Here is a 20,000-nt window from a genome sequence, read left to right on the forward strand (position 1 = left end):
TGTGACAAACATGCGTGTGAGACTGAAAGCTCGTTCTCCTCCTCCTGGCTGCTCCTCCGATGGCCCGGGCCATGATCCTGCTGTTTGTTTGCTTCCTCCTTCATCTGATCTTCACTCCTATGAGCCCCAACACGTCCACTTATCTCCTCTCCTCTCAGCCAGAGCCCAGAGGAGGAGGCCCGCACGTTCAGACCTCATGTTGACCCTCGGTTGATAAGCATGTTTACAAGGCTCCTCTCTCCAGGAGCAGGGCCGATCCGCTCCGTCTCCTCTGGTATCCCAGGTAACCACCTGTAGCCATGAAGGTCCGGGGCTCTAAACGGTAGCGAGGAGCTGAGGCCTGAGGAGCTGTTTTTCATGTTCCTGCTCCCAGAGAGAGTCTCTGCCAAGGATCTGCACCGCTGGATGGATCCGATTACTCCAGACTGCAAGGACGCAGGGAATTCTGCAAAGAAAAGAGGAAGTCTGGCCCTGAAACATGTCAGTGTGAAGAAGCTCACAGCACTGAAGGGGTTAAAGCCAGTGCACTGCAGTAATGAGGAGAGGCCTCTGAGCTTCATGGCGTCCTTGTGATTGTGTAACTCAAAGCACAGCAGCATCACAGCAGCCAGGATGAAAGACACCGGCGCTCTCTGGTCATGTGTAACGTCCTCGCCCGGGAACAAAGGGGCGGGGCGGGGAAAGCAAAGAGCGGCGTGATGTTTGTGTACAGCCTGAAGAGTGACACGTCAAACACAACATGGGTCGGGCTGCCGATCCTCTGGTGAGGTAAGAAGAAGGAGAAGGAGAACTCGCCTCATAATTACAGTGGAATGACCATATATGGGCGTAGGCTTGCTGTGCGTGATGGACCTCGACTAAGCCGACCTCAATCAGTGTCCAGCAGCGTGTAAAGGTTCCGTGTCACACACACACACACACTCTGCTCGTGTCTCAGTCCCGACACGCTGAGCTGAGCTGAGCGTCCTCATGAGGAGCGTCCCCATGAAGCTCCGCCCCTCTGTGACGATCCTGGAGGAACCTGATTCCCTTTGATCGGCGCTCTGTAACTTCAGCTGCTGTGTCAGTTTGAATGTAATCTGGGTTTGTGGGAAAACGGCGGCGAGCGCGTCGGAGCAACACGCCGCTGACATCGGAGACGCTCTGGGGCGCTCTGGGACGCTCTGTGTCTCTTGGCCTCACATCGCCACACACACTGTCTGTGTTTTCAATCACATAAATACTGGGACGGATCAAAAGAAGGAGAGATTAGAGAGAGAAAGTCTGCGATGAGGAACGGTCTCAGCTGCGTCCTCTGAGACGCCCCTGTCTCATGTGAGGCAGAGGGACGGAGGACGCAGCCTCATGGTCTCACACACTCAGGGTGATTTAGTGGTGCTAAGAGGCTGGAGAGCCAGAACACACACACACACACACACACACACACACACACACACACACACACACACACACACACACACACACACACACACACACACACGCGCTGACAGATGAGTGTGAGCGTTCAAATGGAGCGCACAGCCCTGCTAATGGATTCAGACACAGGAGAGAGTGGGAAGAGAGCGATGGAAGGAGGATGAAGGGGGAGGAAGAGGACAGACTCAGGATAGGACAGCCTGGAGGACAGAGGGGGGGGACGGGGGGGACCTGTGAGGATTCCTGTCTTTGGCTGGTCTGAGCTCGTGTGGACACAGATGAAGGTTTGATGGTCCACTGGTTCCTGCGTCTCTGTGAGATAACAGAGAGACGTCTCCATGACAACATCATGGAGACGTCTCTCCTCATGAATTCCATGGAACCTCGTCTCTCCTGCTCCTGCTTGTAGCGTTCTGTAGCTGTGGAGGTGTGTGAGGTCGCTTCCTGTCTGCGGCCGTGCCCACCTGAGGGGCCGGGCACCCAAAGGGGCGAGGCCGGTCTCTCCTGGCCTTCTTCACAGCTTCTCTCCCTCCCTGTACCCCAACACCCTGCACAACACACACATTATCACACACACACACACACACTCTGCTCGGACACATGACTGTGTGTGAGTGTGTGGTGAGCGGGCAGCTGTGTATTCACACACTCGTGCTGGTAACGACCCGCAGGAGTCGGGTTGCAGAGTACCGTGCGGTCCGGGTGCAGGTGGACCGGCGCTTGTGTCCGCCCGGCCTCCAGCCTCAGCCTCAGCCTCAGCCTCAGGCGCCATGTGTTCACTTTCACCGCCACGCGCATTTCCACACACCCCGGTGACAACCACACCTCCCCGCTGTCCAGAGCGCACAGTTGCCCCGGCGACGGCGGGGTCAAAGGTCTGTTATTCTAGTGAGGGGACCAGCTGAGTTGACGCTCGGGTTTGTGCGCCTGTGCAAGTCTGCGAAGCGGCGCTAAGCCTCAGCAACTCTGTGTATTTCTGTACGCCGGCGACAGAAACGCTCCCCCCCCCCCCCCGACACGTCAACAACCCGCCGTGTATTTCTGTACAGCGGAGAAAGTGCGTGTGTGTGTGTGTGTGTGCGCCCCCCGACCCCTCCCCTGACGGTAACCCAGTCCCCCGTTTATAATTCAGGCATTAGCGTGTCTATTCAGGCGAGGGCCCGGGGGTCACAGCCAGAGAAGCAGAGCCACATTAGGCCACGCAGATCACCTTTCACCTCTCGCTCCGCTCCTCAGCGCAGCGCCGCGGGGCTCACAGCGCCACGGAGGCCGAGCTACGCGCCGTAACCTTATCGCCGCGCCGTTGTTTTGAGGGACAATAGCTGCTGGTTAGGAACGGGACAGAAGGTGTAACATCGCTCACATGTCTGCCCCACGGTGACGCTTCACTGAGGAATAACACCAAGAAAAGGGCGGCAAGATGTCGAACATCAGGAGCACTTAGCTGCAGCTCATACCTCCACCAAGGCCCAACACTCCTCCAGTTAGGACATGGGACATCAACAACCAACAAACCTTTGATCTCCAATGATTCCACAGTTGTTGACTGAATGAAGCTGTTGTTGTCGTAGCGGCAGCGTCGGATCAGAGGGAGGAGTGTCTGTAGCCACGCCCACTTTGACTGAGCATTACAGCCAAACGGTGAAGAGCAGAGATAAACAACATGAAACTTGTGTCAGCTTGGTCCAGATGTTCCAAGATTTGGGGAAAATGGAGTCTGGCAATCTGAGTTAGTCAGCGATTGATCCAGCTACTTCATTGCTGCTGAATAGTTAATAGTTTGTGGATTGCGTGGTCATGTGGTTGCTGGATCAGGCCGACGTTTGCCTCTGTCGCCGTGCCAACAGACGGCTGAGGATCACGGCAGCGGGGCTTCAAACAGACTTTCCACTTTCCCATTCCGTTGCCTCGATGGGCGGGAAACACACACAGACACACACACACACACACACACACACACACACACACACACACACACACACCTCCACAGAGACAAAGGAATGCCGCCCGAAGCTTCCCAGCTCGCCCTCCTGTCGGCCTCGCTCCGCTTCTACAAACACACCCAAAGTCCTGTTTGTTTCCTATGAAAATAATCAGATCTCCACACGCAGCATCCAGGAGACACCAGGGCTCAATGTGCTGCAGGCTGGAGGAACATGGAGACTCCCGTGTTTCTCGTATGTGTGTGTTTGGGTGTTGGCGGTGCAGAGAGACGGAGTTGAGACAGATCCTAGATTCAACTTTCACTCACTTACTCACACACACACACACACACACACACACACACACACACACAGACACAGACACACACACACACACACACACACACACACACACACACACACACACACACACACACACACACACACACACACAGAAACCATGGTGTCCACAGAAGCAGAGATGTCCTCTCTCATGTTTGTGTTGCTTGTTGTTGTCTTTTCTCCATTTGCCTCTCCCACCTGTGATCAGCTGACTGCCTCATGTCCCAGCTGTAACTTTCCTCCTTCATTCCTTCCCTCATCTTCCTCCCTCCTCACCTTTACAGGGATTCTTCTGCACCTTTGTATCTCTATTTGCAGTCGGCGACCTTGAGGCGATTTTAATTTGCAGTTGTTGAGCGTTGGTCTTTGAAGTCACTCTCATGCTCGTGCACTTCCTCTTTGTGCCGCCGCTCTCCGTCTTCTCGGTGAAACGTCGCCCAGAACAGAAACTCACCTGATTTATGAGCTCACCATTGTTCTGCTGATGTTCAAAGCTCCTTTGAGATCAACACCCAACAAATGATACAGCATGTTTCACACCCACCGCAGAGTCTGACCTCCTGACCCCCTGTGTGTGTGTGTGTGTGTGTGTGTGTGTGTGTGTGTGTGTGTGTGTGTGTGTAGTTACTGCATCTAAACACAAATCTAGCAGTAAACGTCCCTCAGTTCTCTTCACTCAGAGTCTGAGTCGTGCTTCCACCTGTGGCCCCTCCTCCAGTGGAGAGGTCATCATCCAGTGAAGCTGTGAAAACACCACAGGTCCTTGACCCGGTCAAGCCACCGGGTCAAGGACCTCCAGAGTCACCAGAGGCCCGTCGCCCCTCTGGGTCATCAATGATTAATGGAACGTGAGTGTGGGACAGGAGGACGAAGCGGAGCTGTGAGAGCTGTGAGAGCTGTGACTGCATGATCACAGCTCCACACACACGGAGGAGCTACAGGAGGAGGAGGAGGAGGGTGGAGGGGGGTGAGGAAGAAGCGGGCATGCCGGGCGGGCGAGGGGCAGAAAATAAGCAGCGGGGTATTTGTGGAATGCAAAGCGGCGTGAACGTCTCCTCGCCGTTTCCCATGAAGCTCTGCCATCCAGAGCGTCCCGTGCAGCCCGGCGTGTTTAGGCCCCCAGGTCCGATCGTGGCGAGCCCTCCATTACGAGCGAGGCCTGATGAAAGAGTAGCTGAGGGGGGCTTAGGAGGCCGGGCTCTTAACCCTCCCCCATGTGGGCCCGATATGAAACCGGATCGTTCTACATGAGATCATATAACACAGCTTCCAGCCCAGCAGACTCTTCTGGACAAAGTGTTCCAATCTTACAGATAACTCCAGAATGTGTGATTAGCTGAGTCCATCCCTGCTTTCATCTTCCTCCTGAACCTTATCCCAGCTGACGTCCTCCTTCAGAGAGCCTCAGCCCTTCAGAGTTCTTCATCTGGAGCTTGAATGAGTCCAGCCTCCTCCCCAGAACCACCAGAACCTGTGTGCTGCTCTCCTTCCTGTCTGTCTGTCAGTGCTGAGACCAGATGAGAGCTGGGACTTGGGGGGTTTTCCTCTCACTGATGCCTGCGGTTTTGTTTTTCAGACTTCCTCAGACGACTGCGGCCTGCATGAGGGGCTCCGTGAAGGGAAGGAGGGCGAGTACCGCCTGGAGGTGACCCAGTTCGTCCAAAGGCTGGAATTCTGGAGCAAGGAGCTGACCGACACCTTGGTGACCTCCATCGCCGTGGCGCCGGTCCAGGGCCGCACCGTGGCGTACCTGGGGACGGCTGACGGACGCCACATGCAGGTAGAGACCACAGGAGAAGAGTCTGGTTTGATGAATGAGGCCCGTTGACTTCTGCCTCGGTGTGTTTAAGGCAATCAGCAGGAAGTGAGAGAGAGAGAGCGAGAGAGAGAGAGAGAGAGAGAGAGCTTCATCTCCATGGTGAACAGCAACTCTGTGGTTCCTCTGTCATGCAAATGCAGCAGGATGTTGATACATGAAGAGAAAGAAGCGTCCCAGCGTCTCTCTCTCTGTCTCTGTCTCTGTCTCTGTCTCTCTCTCTCTCTCTCTCTCTCTCTCTCTCTGTCTCTGTCTCTGTCTCTCTCTCTCTCTCTCTCTCTCTCTCTCTCTCTCTCTCTCTCTCTCTCTCTCTCTCTCTCTCTCTCTCTCAGTGTGCAGGTGTGTTAGAGAGGAGCAGGCAGAGGGGAAGCTGCCTCCTGACTCCAGGCCTTTGTGTTTGCACTGTGGCTCACCTTTGACCTGCGTCCACACACCCCACCATCACGTCTGCCATCTGAGCAAACAAACACACACACACACACACACACACACACCGGTCTGACTGGAGGCTGCTAAGCTTCATACTGGAGCTGTCACTCACGCTCCAACATCCTTAAAGAGGACTGGACGGACATGGGACAGACAGCGTCTCTACTAATGTACCACTGACAGCAGGAGAAGAAGAGTCTGACATGGCAGCTACATACACATACATACACACACATACACACACACACACATACACATACACACATACATCACTCATGACAAATGTAGAAATGTGAGTTTGTTATGTGGAACAATACAATAATAGCCAAAGCTTGGATCAGAATGAAAGCACATGAAACACACACACACACACACACACACACACACACACGCACACACACACACACATGCACACACACACACACACACACACACACACACACACACACGCACACACACACACACACGCACACATGCACACACACACACACACACACACACACACACACACACACACACACACGCACACAGAGACTGAGGGACAGAGCAGAGACTGAGGGACAGAGCAGAGACTGAGGGACAGAGCAGAGGCTGAGGGACAGAGCAGAGACTGAGGGACAGAGCAGAGGCTGAGGGACAGAGCAGAGACTGAGGGACAGAGCAGAGACTGAGGGACAGAGCAGAGACTGAGGGACAGAGCAGAGACTGAGGGACAGAGCAGAGACTGAGGGACAGAGCAGAGACTGAGGGACAGAGCAGAGACTCCAGGCACCGTCGCTCTGGATTCAAACTCCACCAATGCCTCCACCAGGGAGGATGCACCTGTAGAGCAGGGAGCAGCAGAGCCTCCTGGTCTCTGTGAGGACCTGAGGACCTGCAGGCTCATCCATGTTTGTCTTGTTGGAGCTCTTAGCTGCCGTGTGTTCATCTCATGTCACACGGCCCTCGCACGCATCCAACACGGCTGCGAGTGTGTGCGTGGGCGGGGCACAGGGCCGACGTGATGTCCAGTGAAACACACATGCACGCACACACACACACGCACACACACACACACACGTTGGAGAGCTAAATGACCTCACGTGTTTTTGAAACACAGTAAGAAAACACAGCAGTGAGTGGAAGAAAGAGAGAGAGAGAGAGAGAGAGAGAGAGAGAGAGACGTGGAAGAGAAGGGCGACAGCTGCAGGGGGTGGGGGGGTAGAGGGGCCCATAGAGGGGGGGGTGGGGCTTATAACCCCAACGGCACGTTAATGGTGAACGGCTTCACGGGCTTCACTGACACGTTCCCTTTGCACGGCATCTTCTCCTCCTCACTGAGCATCCATGCAGCTGTTACTACACACTACACACTACACATGCATACGCACACACACACACAGACACACAAATACAGACACACACACACACACACACACACACACACACACACACACACACACACACACACACACACACACACACACACACCTCCTTCATTTATGTTCATCTTTGTTTTGTGATGAGCTGTATTGGCTGAAGTTAAAGTCTGCTGCCTTGCTCAAAGGCACAGAGGAAAGTGTTTGCTGGCTCCTGTCCTTTGCCCCTGAGGCGTTTGAACCAGCGACCCCTCCGTCCCACTCCTCATTGTTACACCGCAGAAAGGAACCCAGCGACTTCTTGCACGTTTCAGTTTCCTGTCGGCTCCCAGCGGACGAGAGGGAGTGCAGGGACCAGAGGGAGCACGGGCACAAACGCAGCGCCGCTTCCCCCCCCCCCCCCCCCCGCCAGACTCCATTCTGGCTCAGGAAGTGTGTCCCTCTTCTTGACTCGGGACACTGTGGGAATGACACACACACACACACACACACACACACACACATCCCCCCACAGGCCTAATACAATAAGCTGTAATTTACACAGCCATTACCTCCAGAGAGAAGCTGTTGTGTGGAGGGAAGCGGCCATTATTCTGCCCACACAAAGCCCACGTTGATCATGGGGCTCACAGAGGGAGGAAGGAGGGCGAGGAGACGTTTGGACGCGGAGCCTTCCTCCATGTGAACACACTCTGTGACGCACTCAGCCACGGGGATGAACGATGGTGCTGTTGTGTTTCTTTGTTGTGCGGATGTGATCAGTCACGTCGTGTCTCAGTCACAAGCTGAGGCGTGGTGACGCAACAGGAAGCTCAATGCCTTCACTACCTTCAGATAGGCCCCGCCCCCTCCTCAGAATGTGGGTGGGAAACAAATAACGCACAACAATGCAGGTTTGGGATTTTGGAAAAAGTTCTGACGGTAAAATGATGAAGATGGATGTGTGTGTTCATGTAACTACGGCAACCACACACTCCCTTTGAGACCTTTGGAGGGGGGGGGGGCGTTCTGCGGTGTAACGTAACGCGCTCCCTGGATCGTTTCCTCCCAGAACTCCCAGTCCTGGCGTGTTGGCACGACAACACAGCACTCTGAGACTCTGAGTCTTCCTCTCTCCTGGTTTTGGCCCGGAGGCTCGTTTGTGTTCAGGTTGATGTTTTGGATCCATTGTTGCATCTTCAGGCTCCGTATAAGATTTCCCCCTTATTTCACCTGTGAGCCTGGTGAAGGGACGGAGAGACACAGAGCACAAAGAGACGGAGACATGAAGACGTCTCACCGCTCTGCGTCCTCACCTGACCTCACGCTCTTCATCACAAACACAACCGCATAAACATCCTGACTGAGATCTCCTTACCTGGAGTTATGATAACATGAGCCAGTAGAGACAAGCTGCCTGTCTGTCTGCCTGCCTGCCTGTCTGCCGGCCTCTCTGCCTGTCTCTCTCTCGTTGTCAGCGTGGTCCGGTCCTCTAACCTTCCTGATGTCTCCTCCCTCCAGGTCCTGTTCTGCCGCAGTGCCTCCCCCCATGTCAACATCCAGCTGGACTCGTCCCCCGTCTCCCCCAGCTTGGCGCTCCTGGACGCCCAGAGCCCTGACGGAGCGCTGCTATTGGCCACAGGAAACAAGGTGAGCTGGGGACACGAGGACCAAACCAACCAACGCACATCCACGTCTGAACGCCGTCTCAAAGGACTTTTGACAGCTGCTGACCTTTGCCCCCCCCCTCACCTGTGTCCTCCTCCAGATCACCAGAGTCCCTCTGAGGGGTCCGGGCTGTGATCAGCTGACCACCTGCACTTCCTGCCTGCTGTCGTCCAGGGTGACGGGCTGCGGCTGGTGTGACGGACACTGCGCCCGAGCCGACCGGTGCCCCGCCTCCTCCGCCTGGACCCAAGACTACTGCAAGCCTCTCATCACTCAGGTAACCATAGCAACCAGAGTGGATCAGAGTTTGAACTCTTTGGTTGATCAGCTGACCTCCGTCTGAACGCTGAGCAAACACACACACACAGGGACCTGAGCTGAACTCTAGTGACCCCTCAGCTTCCTGTGTGACTCAGCGTCCTCATCATGTGATTCATCATGTGATTACAGACCCTCGCCTCTGTCCCAAACTCTCCCCTCTGTAACAGGCGGGCATGTGTTCAGCTTTAACAGCAGCAGCATCGTGGCTCATTCTGCTGCACCCTGCTGTGAGACACACACACATACAGACACACATACAGACACACACATACAGACACACAAATACAGACACACACACACACACACACACACACACACAGACACACACATGCACACACACAGACACACACACACACACACACACACACACAGAGACACACACACACAGAGACACACACATGCACACACACACACACACACACACACACGTACAGAAACACACACATGCACACACACAGACACACACACACACACACACAGACACACACACATGCACACACACAGACACACACACACACACACACACACACACACACACAGAGACACACACATGCACACACACACACACACACACACATACAGACACGCACATGCATACGCACACACACACACACACACACACACATACAGACACACACACATGCACACACACAGACACACACACACACACACACACACACACACACACACACACACTGCTGAAGGAGCCGACCTTTAAGCGTGTTCATGTGACGCTGACATTTGCATGTTGAGTTTTCATTCCTTGTTGATTGATTGACATAAATCCATCCATGTTCAAATGTCTGCATAAACCCATCTTGAGCAGGAGGAAACCCTTCTTCATGAAGCCAGTCAACACTGAGTAAAGTAATGAGTCTCAGTCTGATCCGTGTTTGTAAACGTTTCAGTTCTGGCCGACCTCCGCTCCGGTCCGAGGCTCCACGGTCCTGACCGTCTGCGGCCGCAACTTCGGCTTCGACAAGATGGAACGCTACGAAGCCTCGCTGGTGACGGTGGAGGTGGGCGGAGCTCCCTGCAAGTTCTCCCGCCAGGAACACGTCAACATGTGAGTGTGTGTGCCCGTGTGTGTGTGTGTGTGTGGGGCCCAACCTTAACTTATAACATTATGTGATTGACACATTTTTAAGCAATTTAACCAAAACAAATTAAACTAGTAAGCATATAAAATAGAAACAACCACACACAGTGAAGTGTGTGTGTGTGTGTGTGTGTGTGTGTGTGTGTGTGTGTGTGTGCGTGTGTGTGTGTGTGTGTGTGTGTGTGTGTGTGTGTGTGTGTGTGTGTGTGTGCGTGCGTGCGTGCGTGTCTCTGTGTGTGTGTGTGTGTGTGTGCGCGTCTGTGTGTGTGTGTGTGTGTATGTGTGTGTGTGTGTGTGTGCGTCTGTGTGTGTGTGTGTGTGTGTGTGTCTCTGTGTGTGTGTCTCTGTGTGTGTGTGTGTGCGTCTGTGTGTGTGTGTGTGTGTGTGTCTCTGTGTGTGTGTCTCTGTGTGTGTGTGTGTGTGTGTGTCTGTCTGTGTGTGTCTCTGTGTGTGTGTGTGTGTGTGTGTCTCTGTGTGTGTGTGCGTCTCTGTGTGTGTGTGTGTGTGTGTGTGTGTGTGTGTGTCTCTGTGTGTGTGTCTGTGTGTGTGTGTGTGTGTGTGTGTGTTAATGGGGCAGATTGTGCTGAGGCAGGAATGTGATGAAGCTCCGCTCGCCCCCACTTTACTCCTCTAACTCATAAATTGCTGGGAAGTATCGCTGCCCCATCCCAAATTTCTCCAGAAATCCACAGAGTGCGTGGCATTGAGACGCTCCTTCAGCTCCTTCTGCTCCTTCAGCTCCTTTAACAGCCTGTAAATAAAAACACTCTCTCTTCTCAGGACGATTGTGTCTTTGTGCATTCCTGCTGTGATTGGATTAGGCTAAACGCTGGAGTCTGGACCCGTATAATGCCTGCTCTGTCTGCTGGTTTGGGGGGTTTTGTGTTTAGGTGGACTGAGCTGCAGTGTTCCCCGGTTTTCAATGGGAACTTCACCCCGTCCGGACACACGGTGAAGGTCACCAGCGGGGGCAAGGTCGCCAAGATGGACGGCTTCTCCTTTGTGGTGAGAAATGCGTACCTCCGTCCTTAGTGTCTGCAGAGGAAACCTGTAAAGCTGTTTTACTGCTGGTGCTTTATAACGCCAGTGTACACCTCTGTGCTGCTGTTTGGTCTGATGGTCTGGGGGTCTCATGGTCTGATGGTCTGGGGGTCTGATGGTCTGGGGGTCTCATGGTCTCATGGTCTCATGGTCTCATGGTCTCTTGTACAGGAACCGGTCATCCATGAGATCTTCCCCACGTTCGGGCCGAAGTCTGGAGGCACCATGTTGACCATCAGAGGAGCTTTCCTGGACTCTGGAAACAAGAGGGAGGTGACAGTGGGGATGTCCGTCTGTAAGATCCAGAGGTGAGTCGACCCCCTGCTGTGACCTTTAGGCTCATTTAAGGGCTCAGGTGTTTCTATGATCTACATGGAAGCATTCCTCCATACATTGACTACATATTGACTTTGACTTGATTGACAGCAGTGACCTTGTTATACTCTGTGTTTAGAACGTTGGAGTTCATGTAACAGCCTGTTAGGAGACACGCGTGTGCTCCTCTGCCTGAGTTGTTGCGTCTTTAAAGCGTGCAGCAGCAGCAGCAGCAGCAGCTGATCCTGCCTTTGCGTCTCCTGCCCCCGGTGGCGGTTTGTGGCAGGTTTAGTAAGAGGCTCTACATGCTGACCCGTACTTCCTGTCCTCCCCCAGTGTGTATCCCAGCATGCTGACCTGTAAGACCCCCCCTCACGCCGACCCCTCCCAGCAGCCCGTCAGGCTGACGGTGGACTCTGTGGAGCGCTACGCCCCCCTACACTTCACCTACAACGAGGATCCGCTCATCAACAGCATCCAGCCTTCGCGCTCCTTCGTCAGGTGAGGACTCTGGGTTTGTGTTTGTGTGAGCGGAGGCAGAACAGCGGGAGGGAATGAGTGGGAGGTGACGAGTGGCTTCACCGCTAATGCTAACAGCAGGCCCCTCCCACTGGGGATCAGCTGCAGGTCTGTCCCGTGCTATAATGCTAACCACGCAGCTTCCTGTTCCCTCGCCGTAGCGGAGGCTGCACCGTGTCGGCCCACGGCTTCTTCCTGCAGTCCGGCCTCCAGCCCCAGATGGTCCTCACCACCGCTCAGGACGCAGAGGTCTTCCACGTGGTGAGTCCATGATGAACTGCAGGCAACACACACACACACACACACACACACACACACACACACACACACAGCATCTTGGAGTGAGCGCTTGCGGCCTGCATGGTTTCCTCATCACACACTCAGACGCCGACCTAAAGCCGATTCCACAAAAGAGCTCAAGTCCATGAGAAGAAAGGAAATGGAAAATCCACAGCAGCCAGTGGGGTCCAGCCGTCACCTGTGACTCACACACACACACACACACACACACACACACACACGGTAGCAGAGCCTTTAGCGTGTTCTGGCTCTCCTTGCCTCCGTCAGCCTTTATTCTACTTATTGCAGGAAGACGATACACACACACACACACACACACACACACACACACACATCACAGTATGGCTGTTCAGATGACCGGGCTCTCACTGCTCTCTGCTCATCCTGACGTCTTCAGTTCACAACGCTTTAATAGAGGAAACATGAGCTTCATTTAGATTAAGAAGTGTCTGTGTGTGTGTGTGTGTGTGTGTGTGTGTGTGTGTGTGTGTGTGTGTGGCTCCACTTGCTCCCACCTGTCTGTACCTATTAAAGTGAAGCCGCCCCTCTTGCCTCTTGGCTGCTTGAGGGAGGTTTATTACTCCAGAACATGAAACTGTGGGAAAGATCCGGACTGGACCGGACTCTGACCCCTGCTGCAGACGGAGCATGGAGCTGTGCTGAGTCTGGCTGCTGAGTCCTGCTGCTGAGGCTTACTGCTGAGTCTGAGTCTGCTGGGTCAGAACTCTGACCGCAGCCTCTGGTTGAACTTCCCGACCTGCCCGTCCAGTCTGACCGCTCGTGTTTCACTGCAGTCGGTTTCAGCTCAGATCTCTGCGCTCATCAGAAATCTGAGCCGCCGTGTCGTCTCCAATGGCAACAAGGAGCGAGTGAAGCATTTGGAGTTTCTGTGACCTCTGCAGTGACCGGACATCAAATCTGATCTGCAGCTAATTCGCAACAATCCAAACACAATCTGGGCTGAACTGAGTCTGATTGCTGCTGGAACGAAACGACCGCCAATCAAAACAAACCTCAGAGGAAGAAGAGGAACTTCCCACGTGTCTCTGTGGACTCAACCGTTTGTCCGTTACAAACACAAAGAGGAGGAAGAACGCTGAAGGAGCCGGAGAGAGAGAAGCCAAAGGTCACAGCAGAAGACTGGCAGGAAGAGTCAGGCTCAGCAGATTGATGTGAGGACTGGAGCGCACAGTTCAGATTAACAGGAGTCAGATCAACCAAACGATGATGAATCAGCCAGAGAGGGGAGATGATGTAAGCTTAGCCTGATCAGCTGCTACAGGAAGGACAGGGGTCACAGACTTTAACAACAATGACTCAACTCCACGATCAATCAGTTCAATCAGTCACAGCTCCTGATCACTTTACATTCCAGGCAGGATCAATGGCAGCCAGGCGGCGATCCATAATCAATGACTCAGTAACTAGAGTGTGTGAGTGAGCCACAACAAACAATCTGCTCTGTGTGTGTGTGTGTGTGTGTGTGTGTGTGTGTGTGTGTTTGCCTTGGGGAGGCAGTTTAAGGACAGACTGAGCTGTGTAGTGATGTTATCTGTCATCCTGAGGCTCACACAGGTTCGGTCATGAGATAATGCACTCGGTAAACACTCACACACACAAACACACACACACACACAAACACACACACACACACATACACACACACACACACACTAAACACATAATGCCATGGCATACACGGAGTATCTAATCCATCTCTCTCTCTCTCTCTCTCACTGACACACACACACACACACACACACGCGTGGTTGAATTCTGATTTTAAACTTTAATCTCTGGTCCAAAAGCGACCGTCATATCAGAGCCTATCAGTGCATCTCTCATCTCTTTCTCTTCACTTTCTCTCTCTCACACACACACACACACACACACACACACACACACACAGCGTCTCATGTGTCAGTGTCCTCTCCCTGGTGTTGACCCGTGTTCAGGTCAGAGCTTGATGGTTCTCCAGGGAGCTCAGGCGTCGTTACACACAAACATGTTCTCTGAGATCAGGCTGAGGCCCAAAGTAACTGAGTCCCTCTGCTCAGCTGCTGAGGCTGAGGACCACAGTATCACTTTAGAGAACCTTTACTCCACTTCCACACACTGCAGAGGGAACGTTGTACTCTTTAGCACATTAGCATTAAAGTCAAATCCTCAGCAGGACTCTCAGTAGATGTAGGACTTGTGTGGAGTCCTTCAGAGGTGTGTTGGTTTGAATCCCCTCAGCCTGGGCCTGTGCGCTGGTCCACAGTCCCTCTGTGTCCACTCAGAGTCCCTTTGTGTGCAGGGAAGCAGGATGTTCAGCCACTTTCTCTGGATAAACACAAGTCAGAAAACAATTGAAAGGTCAAACAAAGCGGCGCCGTATTGAGATGTTAGGGCCGTCAGAGGTTTGTTTACCTTTACACACCGCAAGATTTATGGTTTAACAGCCGTGTGTGTCTCTGAGTGGAGCGTCTGTGTGGAGTTTCTCTCCAGCTTTCCCTCCAGAGGTCACGACACCAGGAAGCTTCTCATGTGCTGCAGGTGTGAACGAGTTCTCCTGCGTCCTGTCGGAGCGATGAGCGCTGGGAAACGCCCGCACACGGTGAAACGGCTTAGTCTAACAGTTTGATATGAATTCAGGTCAACAATCATTAAAGCCACATGTTTAGAGAAACACAAACAGGTGTCAGCTCTGCATGAAGGCTGTGCTTCATTAAACACAGACAGAATCCCCTCTTCCTCCTGCTCTGCCTCCTCCCCTGGGTTCAGACGGATCGGATCACGGCGGCTGTGAAACTGCACACTTACGCCTCCATGTTTGCTACGCTCGCCGCAGGGCCTCAGGACTTCAGCACCTAAGGTTCCTCAGAGGCTCTGGGGGGTATTAACCTCTTTTTAAGAGACGGTGGGAGTTCTGTTCACTTTCAAGTCAATTACCACACGCTGGGATTGAGTTTAAAATGTGAAAGATGAGCCTTTAATGATGGAAACCTCCATCTCTGTTGAGGTTCTGTGGAGAATGAGTTGCCGTGGCTTGGCCTGGTTCTCCACTTGGCCTGGTTCTCCACTTCTGCTTGGCTCAGGTTGGTTCCTCGCAGGCTCACCTGCTGAAAGCTCAACGGAAAACCTCGCTGACATTTACTGCTCTATTAATGATCCAGTGACTGTTTATTGGGCAGAGGCAGATAATAACGGCAAAACCAATTGAGAGAACAACAAGTGAAAGGCCTGAGTGGAATAAGGCTTCATTCCTAATGATTTAGGAGGGATCAGCCCCGCTGGGCTCAGCTGTCGCCTGTAAATTCCTTCCAGTAAACGGGATGAGTTAAGGCTCAGCTTGGGAAGCGACAGTATAAGTGTGTTATTGTCTTATCCCCTCGAAATAGGGCAAAGATTCTCACAAATGCCCCAGCAGAGCCAGCAGGAGAGGATTCTGGGTAACGTGAGCCGACCGGTCACGCCTCTGGAGCCGAGCCTTCAGGATCAGGAGAGAAGGAGAGAATTCAGCCTCAGTTCAGTTCTTATAGGATCTTTGAGATGCAGCTGGAGGTGCGCGCACACACACACACACACACACACACACACACACACACACGGACGCTGACTGCACCAAAAACCAGACTTCTCCTCGCCCCAGCCGAGGTTCCGGGGGTCCGAGGCTCAGCTCAGCTCTCCTATCAGCCTCAGATCTAAGTCCGCTCTCATCCAATATCAGCTTTCCCACCAACATGAAAGAGAGTTGGAGGCCTTTTTTTTATGATCTGCCATGAAAAGCCGGCGCGGTCACAGAGCGGCGAGGGGCTGCACACACAACAACACTGATCTCTGAAAACATTCCCCTTCCCTCCCTGTGAGCCTCGTTCTCCATGCTGGAGCTCCAGCAGACGCTTTGCTTTCACTGGAGGCTTCACTGTGGCTTCACTGACTCCTCCCCCTGTCTCACCCCACAGGGCCAAATCCCCCCGCTGACACCTGAACGCCTCGCGTCCTTTCCCATAGACCCCGTCCCCCCCTCCCCCCTCTCAACCTCAGATCTGGGGGGAAGTAAATGAAGTTCTGTGTCTCCGTCAGATGAAGTAGAGCTTCCATGCAGTCAGCACCATGTGTTCCTGTGCTCAGGCTGCAGGTGTGTGTGCAGTGTGTTCAGTGTGTTCAGTGTGTGCAGTGTGTGCAGTGTGTGCAGTGTGTGCAGTGTGTTCAGTGTGTTCACGCCTTCATGTCAGGACCCTGCAGTCAGTCGGGCCCTGATGGGTCAAGTGTAGTCAGATTGATTGACAGTCTAGATGTGTGGTACTGTGTAATGATGGCAGCACAACAGTGTGTGTGTGTGTGTGTGTGTGTGTGTAGATCTGTGGGTCTCTGGAGACGCTGCAGATCTGTATGTAGTTCTTGTTCTTGTATGTGCAGTCCTTTGGGGGCAGCAGAGGTTCTGGTCCGTGTATGGTTCTGCTCTGCTGTGGGAGCGATGATGTTTCCATCTGGAGCCACAAACCTCCCAGAGCAGAGCAGAGCAGAGCAGAGCAGCAGAGCAGAGCAGAGCAGAGCAGAGCAGACGGCCCAACAATGAGACTTACTGAGGTTTCCACTAATTCACGGGATATTTTTCCTTGCAGCACCCCTGGGAGAGGGGGGGGGGGGGGCAGGAGTGAGTTTACCCTCCGGTCCCACTCTATTAGCTGCATACTTGTGTGTGTGTGTGTGTGTGTGGGTGGGTGGGTGGGTGGGTGGGTGCGAGCAGGGGGGTTAATTGGATTGCTTTTGTTTGATGACCTCGCACTCCCCTCCAGCACACACACACACACACACACACTCTGTATATACTGTATGTGACAGTAGAATATGTTGATGTCTTCCTCCATATGTGTGTGTGTGTGTGTATGTGTGTGTGTGTGGGGAGGGGGGGGGGGGGGGGGGGGGTTTATGAGGGAGTGACTCCTGCTGTCACAGCAACACTCAGGAGTCACATATCAATCAGTCACAGATATTGATCATTAGTTTGCAGTGTAATAAAGTTGACCCGGTCCATAGAGGCTCATGAAGCTCCTGACTCGGTCCAGACTCTCTCTCTCTCTCTGAGGAGACCTGACGTGTTGCGCAGCATGAGGCTCAGATGATCAAACACTAAAAGATAAAGACATCCATCAAATGATCCATCACATAATGTGCTGAGAGATGAAGAGAGAAGTGAGCCCAAAGGTAAACACACACTGCAAATATCAGCTCTGATCTCTCCGCTACAACCAAACTCGTCTGGTGTGTTCTGAGTACACCTGTGCAGGGGAACACGGGGCCATTGTCATTTTAAAGGCGTATTCACACCTTTAATTGATGTGTGCTTAAAGAGGCGCTATCTTCATCATCGTTAACCTCTCACTCACCCTCCCACAAAAACACAGAGACAATGTAGGAAAGGTGGAAATGATCACAGCTCCCTCCCTCACCCACTCACTCACTCACTCACTCACTCACTCACTCACTCACTCACTCACTCACTAACACTCACTGACTCTCACTCCCTCACTCACTCACTCACTCACTAACTCACTCTCACTCACTCACTCACTCACTCACTCACTCACTCACTCACTGACACTCACTGACTCTCACTCACTAACTCTCGCTCCCTCCCTCACTCACTTACTCACTCACTAACTCTCACTCACTCACTCACTCACTGACTCTCACTCACTAACTCACTCACCCACTAACTCTCACTCACTCCCTCCCTCACTCACTCACTAACTCACTCACTCACTCACTCACTCACACTAACTCTCACTCACTCACCCACTAACTCTCACTCCCTCACTCACTCACTCACTCACTCACACTAACTCTCACTCACTCACTCACTCACTCACTCACTCACACTAACTGTCACTCACTCACACACTAACTCTCACTCACACACTAACTCTCACTCACTCACACACTAACTCTCACTCACTCACTAACTCTCACTCACTCACCCCTAACTCTTTCTCACTCACTCACTCACTCACTCACTCACTCACACTAACTCTCACTCACTCACACACTAACTCTCACTCACTCACCCACTAACTCTTTCTCACTCACTCACTCACTCACTCACTCATCCTTTCCTGGGTCTTAATGTGTCTGATTCCCACCCCCTCATGTTGTGTAGCACTTTGTTGTTGTGCTCTCATCTGAGTGTAAACAGTAAAGATCTTTCCTGATGTGACTCCAGTTGGATGTTCTTGTTGCTCAGTTGCCGCTCCTTCCCTCCACCTCTCGTCCGTTGGTCACGTGACCCGGTGCCTGCCAGCTCCTCGCCCCCTCCCTCTGCTTTATGTAAACACCTGCTAACTGCTCTTCATTAGTCACCGCAGTGTAACCTAATGAAGCAGACACATGACATTGATCTGATTCATCAAGGAGGATCTGCACCGCTCCAATCGTTTCAAATGACTCCTGTTCTTAAAGTTACACTGGGTCGTTCCATTTTGCCTCTCTTTGGTTCAAACTCTGACACTCTGTGCCACCTCAACAATCCACACTCAGATCCTCTCTCTCTCTCTCTCTCTCTCTCTCTCTCTCTCTCTCTCTCTCTCTCTCTCTCTCTCTCTCTCTCTCTCTCTCTCTCTGTCTGTGGCTGGGATGCAAACATTAAAACCATGTAAACAAGACTGCTCTCTGTTTCTTGAGGGGGGGGGGGGGGTTCTTATCCAGCACAATAGCTGAGAGATAAGTAGCAGCATGAGATGCAGCACCGTCGTGCCCTCAGGTAAGATTGCAGCGGCTCTAAATGGGCGGGGCCTCGTCATTTTATGATTATTGCAAGAAGCTGCCAAAGTGAGGATTACTGCAGGATTACTGCGCTGTCAGAGAGGGAAAACACAAAGAGGAGGAGAGTCTTGGCCTTCACTCCATAGGCGCTCTATAGGTGCAGGCTGAGGGGGCGTGGCCTGATGGAGATTAGATGTAGGATCTGTGTGTTGGCGTAAGAATAAATGTTGGATCTGTAGTAGAAGAGTTCAGGCTCACGTTTAAGTGTGTGAGTGTTGTTGCTCATTCTCCCTCTCCTCTCTCGCCCAGAGCTGCGTGTACGCTGAGAACCGCACGTCCATCCAGTGCACCACGCCCTCGCTGGCCAAGCTGCCGCTGCAGCCGCCCGTGGTCACCAAGGTGGCGTTCGTCCTGGACGGCTTCTCCACGCCGCAGTGGGACCTGATCTACGTGGAGGACCCGCTGTTCCAGGACCCCAAGCTCACCTCCAAGGACAACAAGAGCATCGTGGAGCTCAAGGTGAGAAAGCTTAAAGGGTAAACAGTGCGACCTCAGCTTCAGCTCCTTTTGTCGCTCAGATCGCAGGTAAAGACGTCTGGGGGAAACAGTCCTCCGTCTCCTCACTGCTTCAGACGTGAGATGGAGTTCCTCAGCTTCGTCAGTGGACAAGGTGCTGTCCTGACCACCACAGATGATCTGTGGTCATCTGTGGTCATCACCTGGGGCAG

At 53.0% G+C, this 20,000-nt stretch overlaps 1 protein-coding gene across 1 annotated transcript in view; it reads left to right on the forward strand.

The window, feature by feature from the left end:
• The window catches only part of met (MET proto-oncogene, receptor tyrosine kinase), a 45,910-nt gene that overhangs the window by 10,982 nt on the left and 14,928 nt on the right, over positions 1-20,000 (forward strand). Inside the window, exons 3-11 of the mRNA XM_076137168.1 lie at positions 5,257-5,460; positions 8,784-8,912; positions 9,031-9,207; positions 10,160-10,317; positions 11,241-11,355; positions 11,563-11,699; positions 12,043-12,207; positions 12,387-12,486; positions 19,582-19,791. Of these exons, the coding sequence (XP_075993283.1) occupies positions 5,257-5,460; positions 8,784-8,912; positions 9,031-9,207; positions 10,160-10,317; positions 11,241-11,355; positions 11,563-11,699; positions 12,043-12,207; positions 12,387-12,486; positions 19,582-19,791 (1,395 nt within the window). The remainder of the gene's footprint in view (positions 1-5,256; positions 5,461-8,783; positions 8,913-9,030; positions 9,208-10,159; positions 10,318-11,240; positions 11,356-11,562; positions 11,700-12,042; positions 12,208-12,386; positions 12,487-19,581; positions 19,792-20,000) is intronic.

This window comes from Genypterus blacodes, unplaced genomic scaffold (assembly GCF_046128005.1).
Source record: "Genypterus blacodes isolate CSIRO-AG114 ecotype Tasmania unplaced genomic scaffold, CSIRO-AGI_Gbla_v1 ptg000296l_1, whole genome shotgun sequence".
In the NCBI taxonomy this organism is placed as follows: domain Eukaryota; kingdom Metazoa; phylum Chordata; class Actinopteri; order Ophidiiformes; family Ophidiidae; genus Genypterus; species Genypterus blacodes.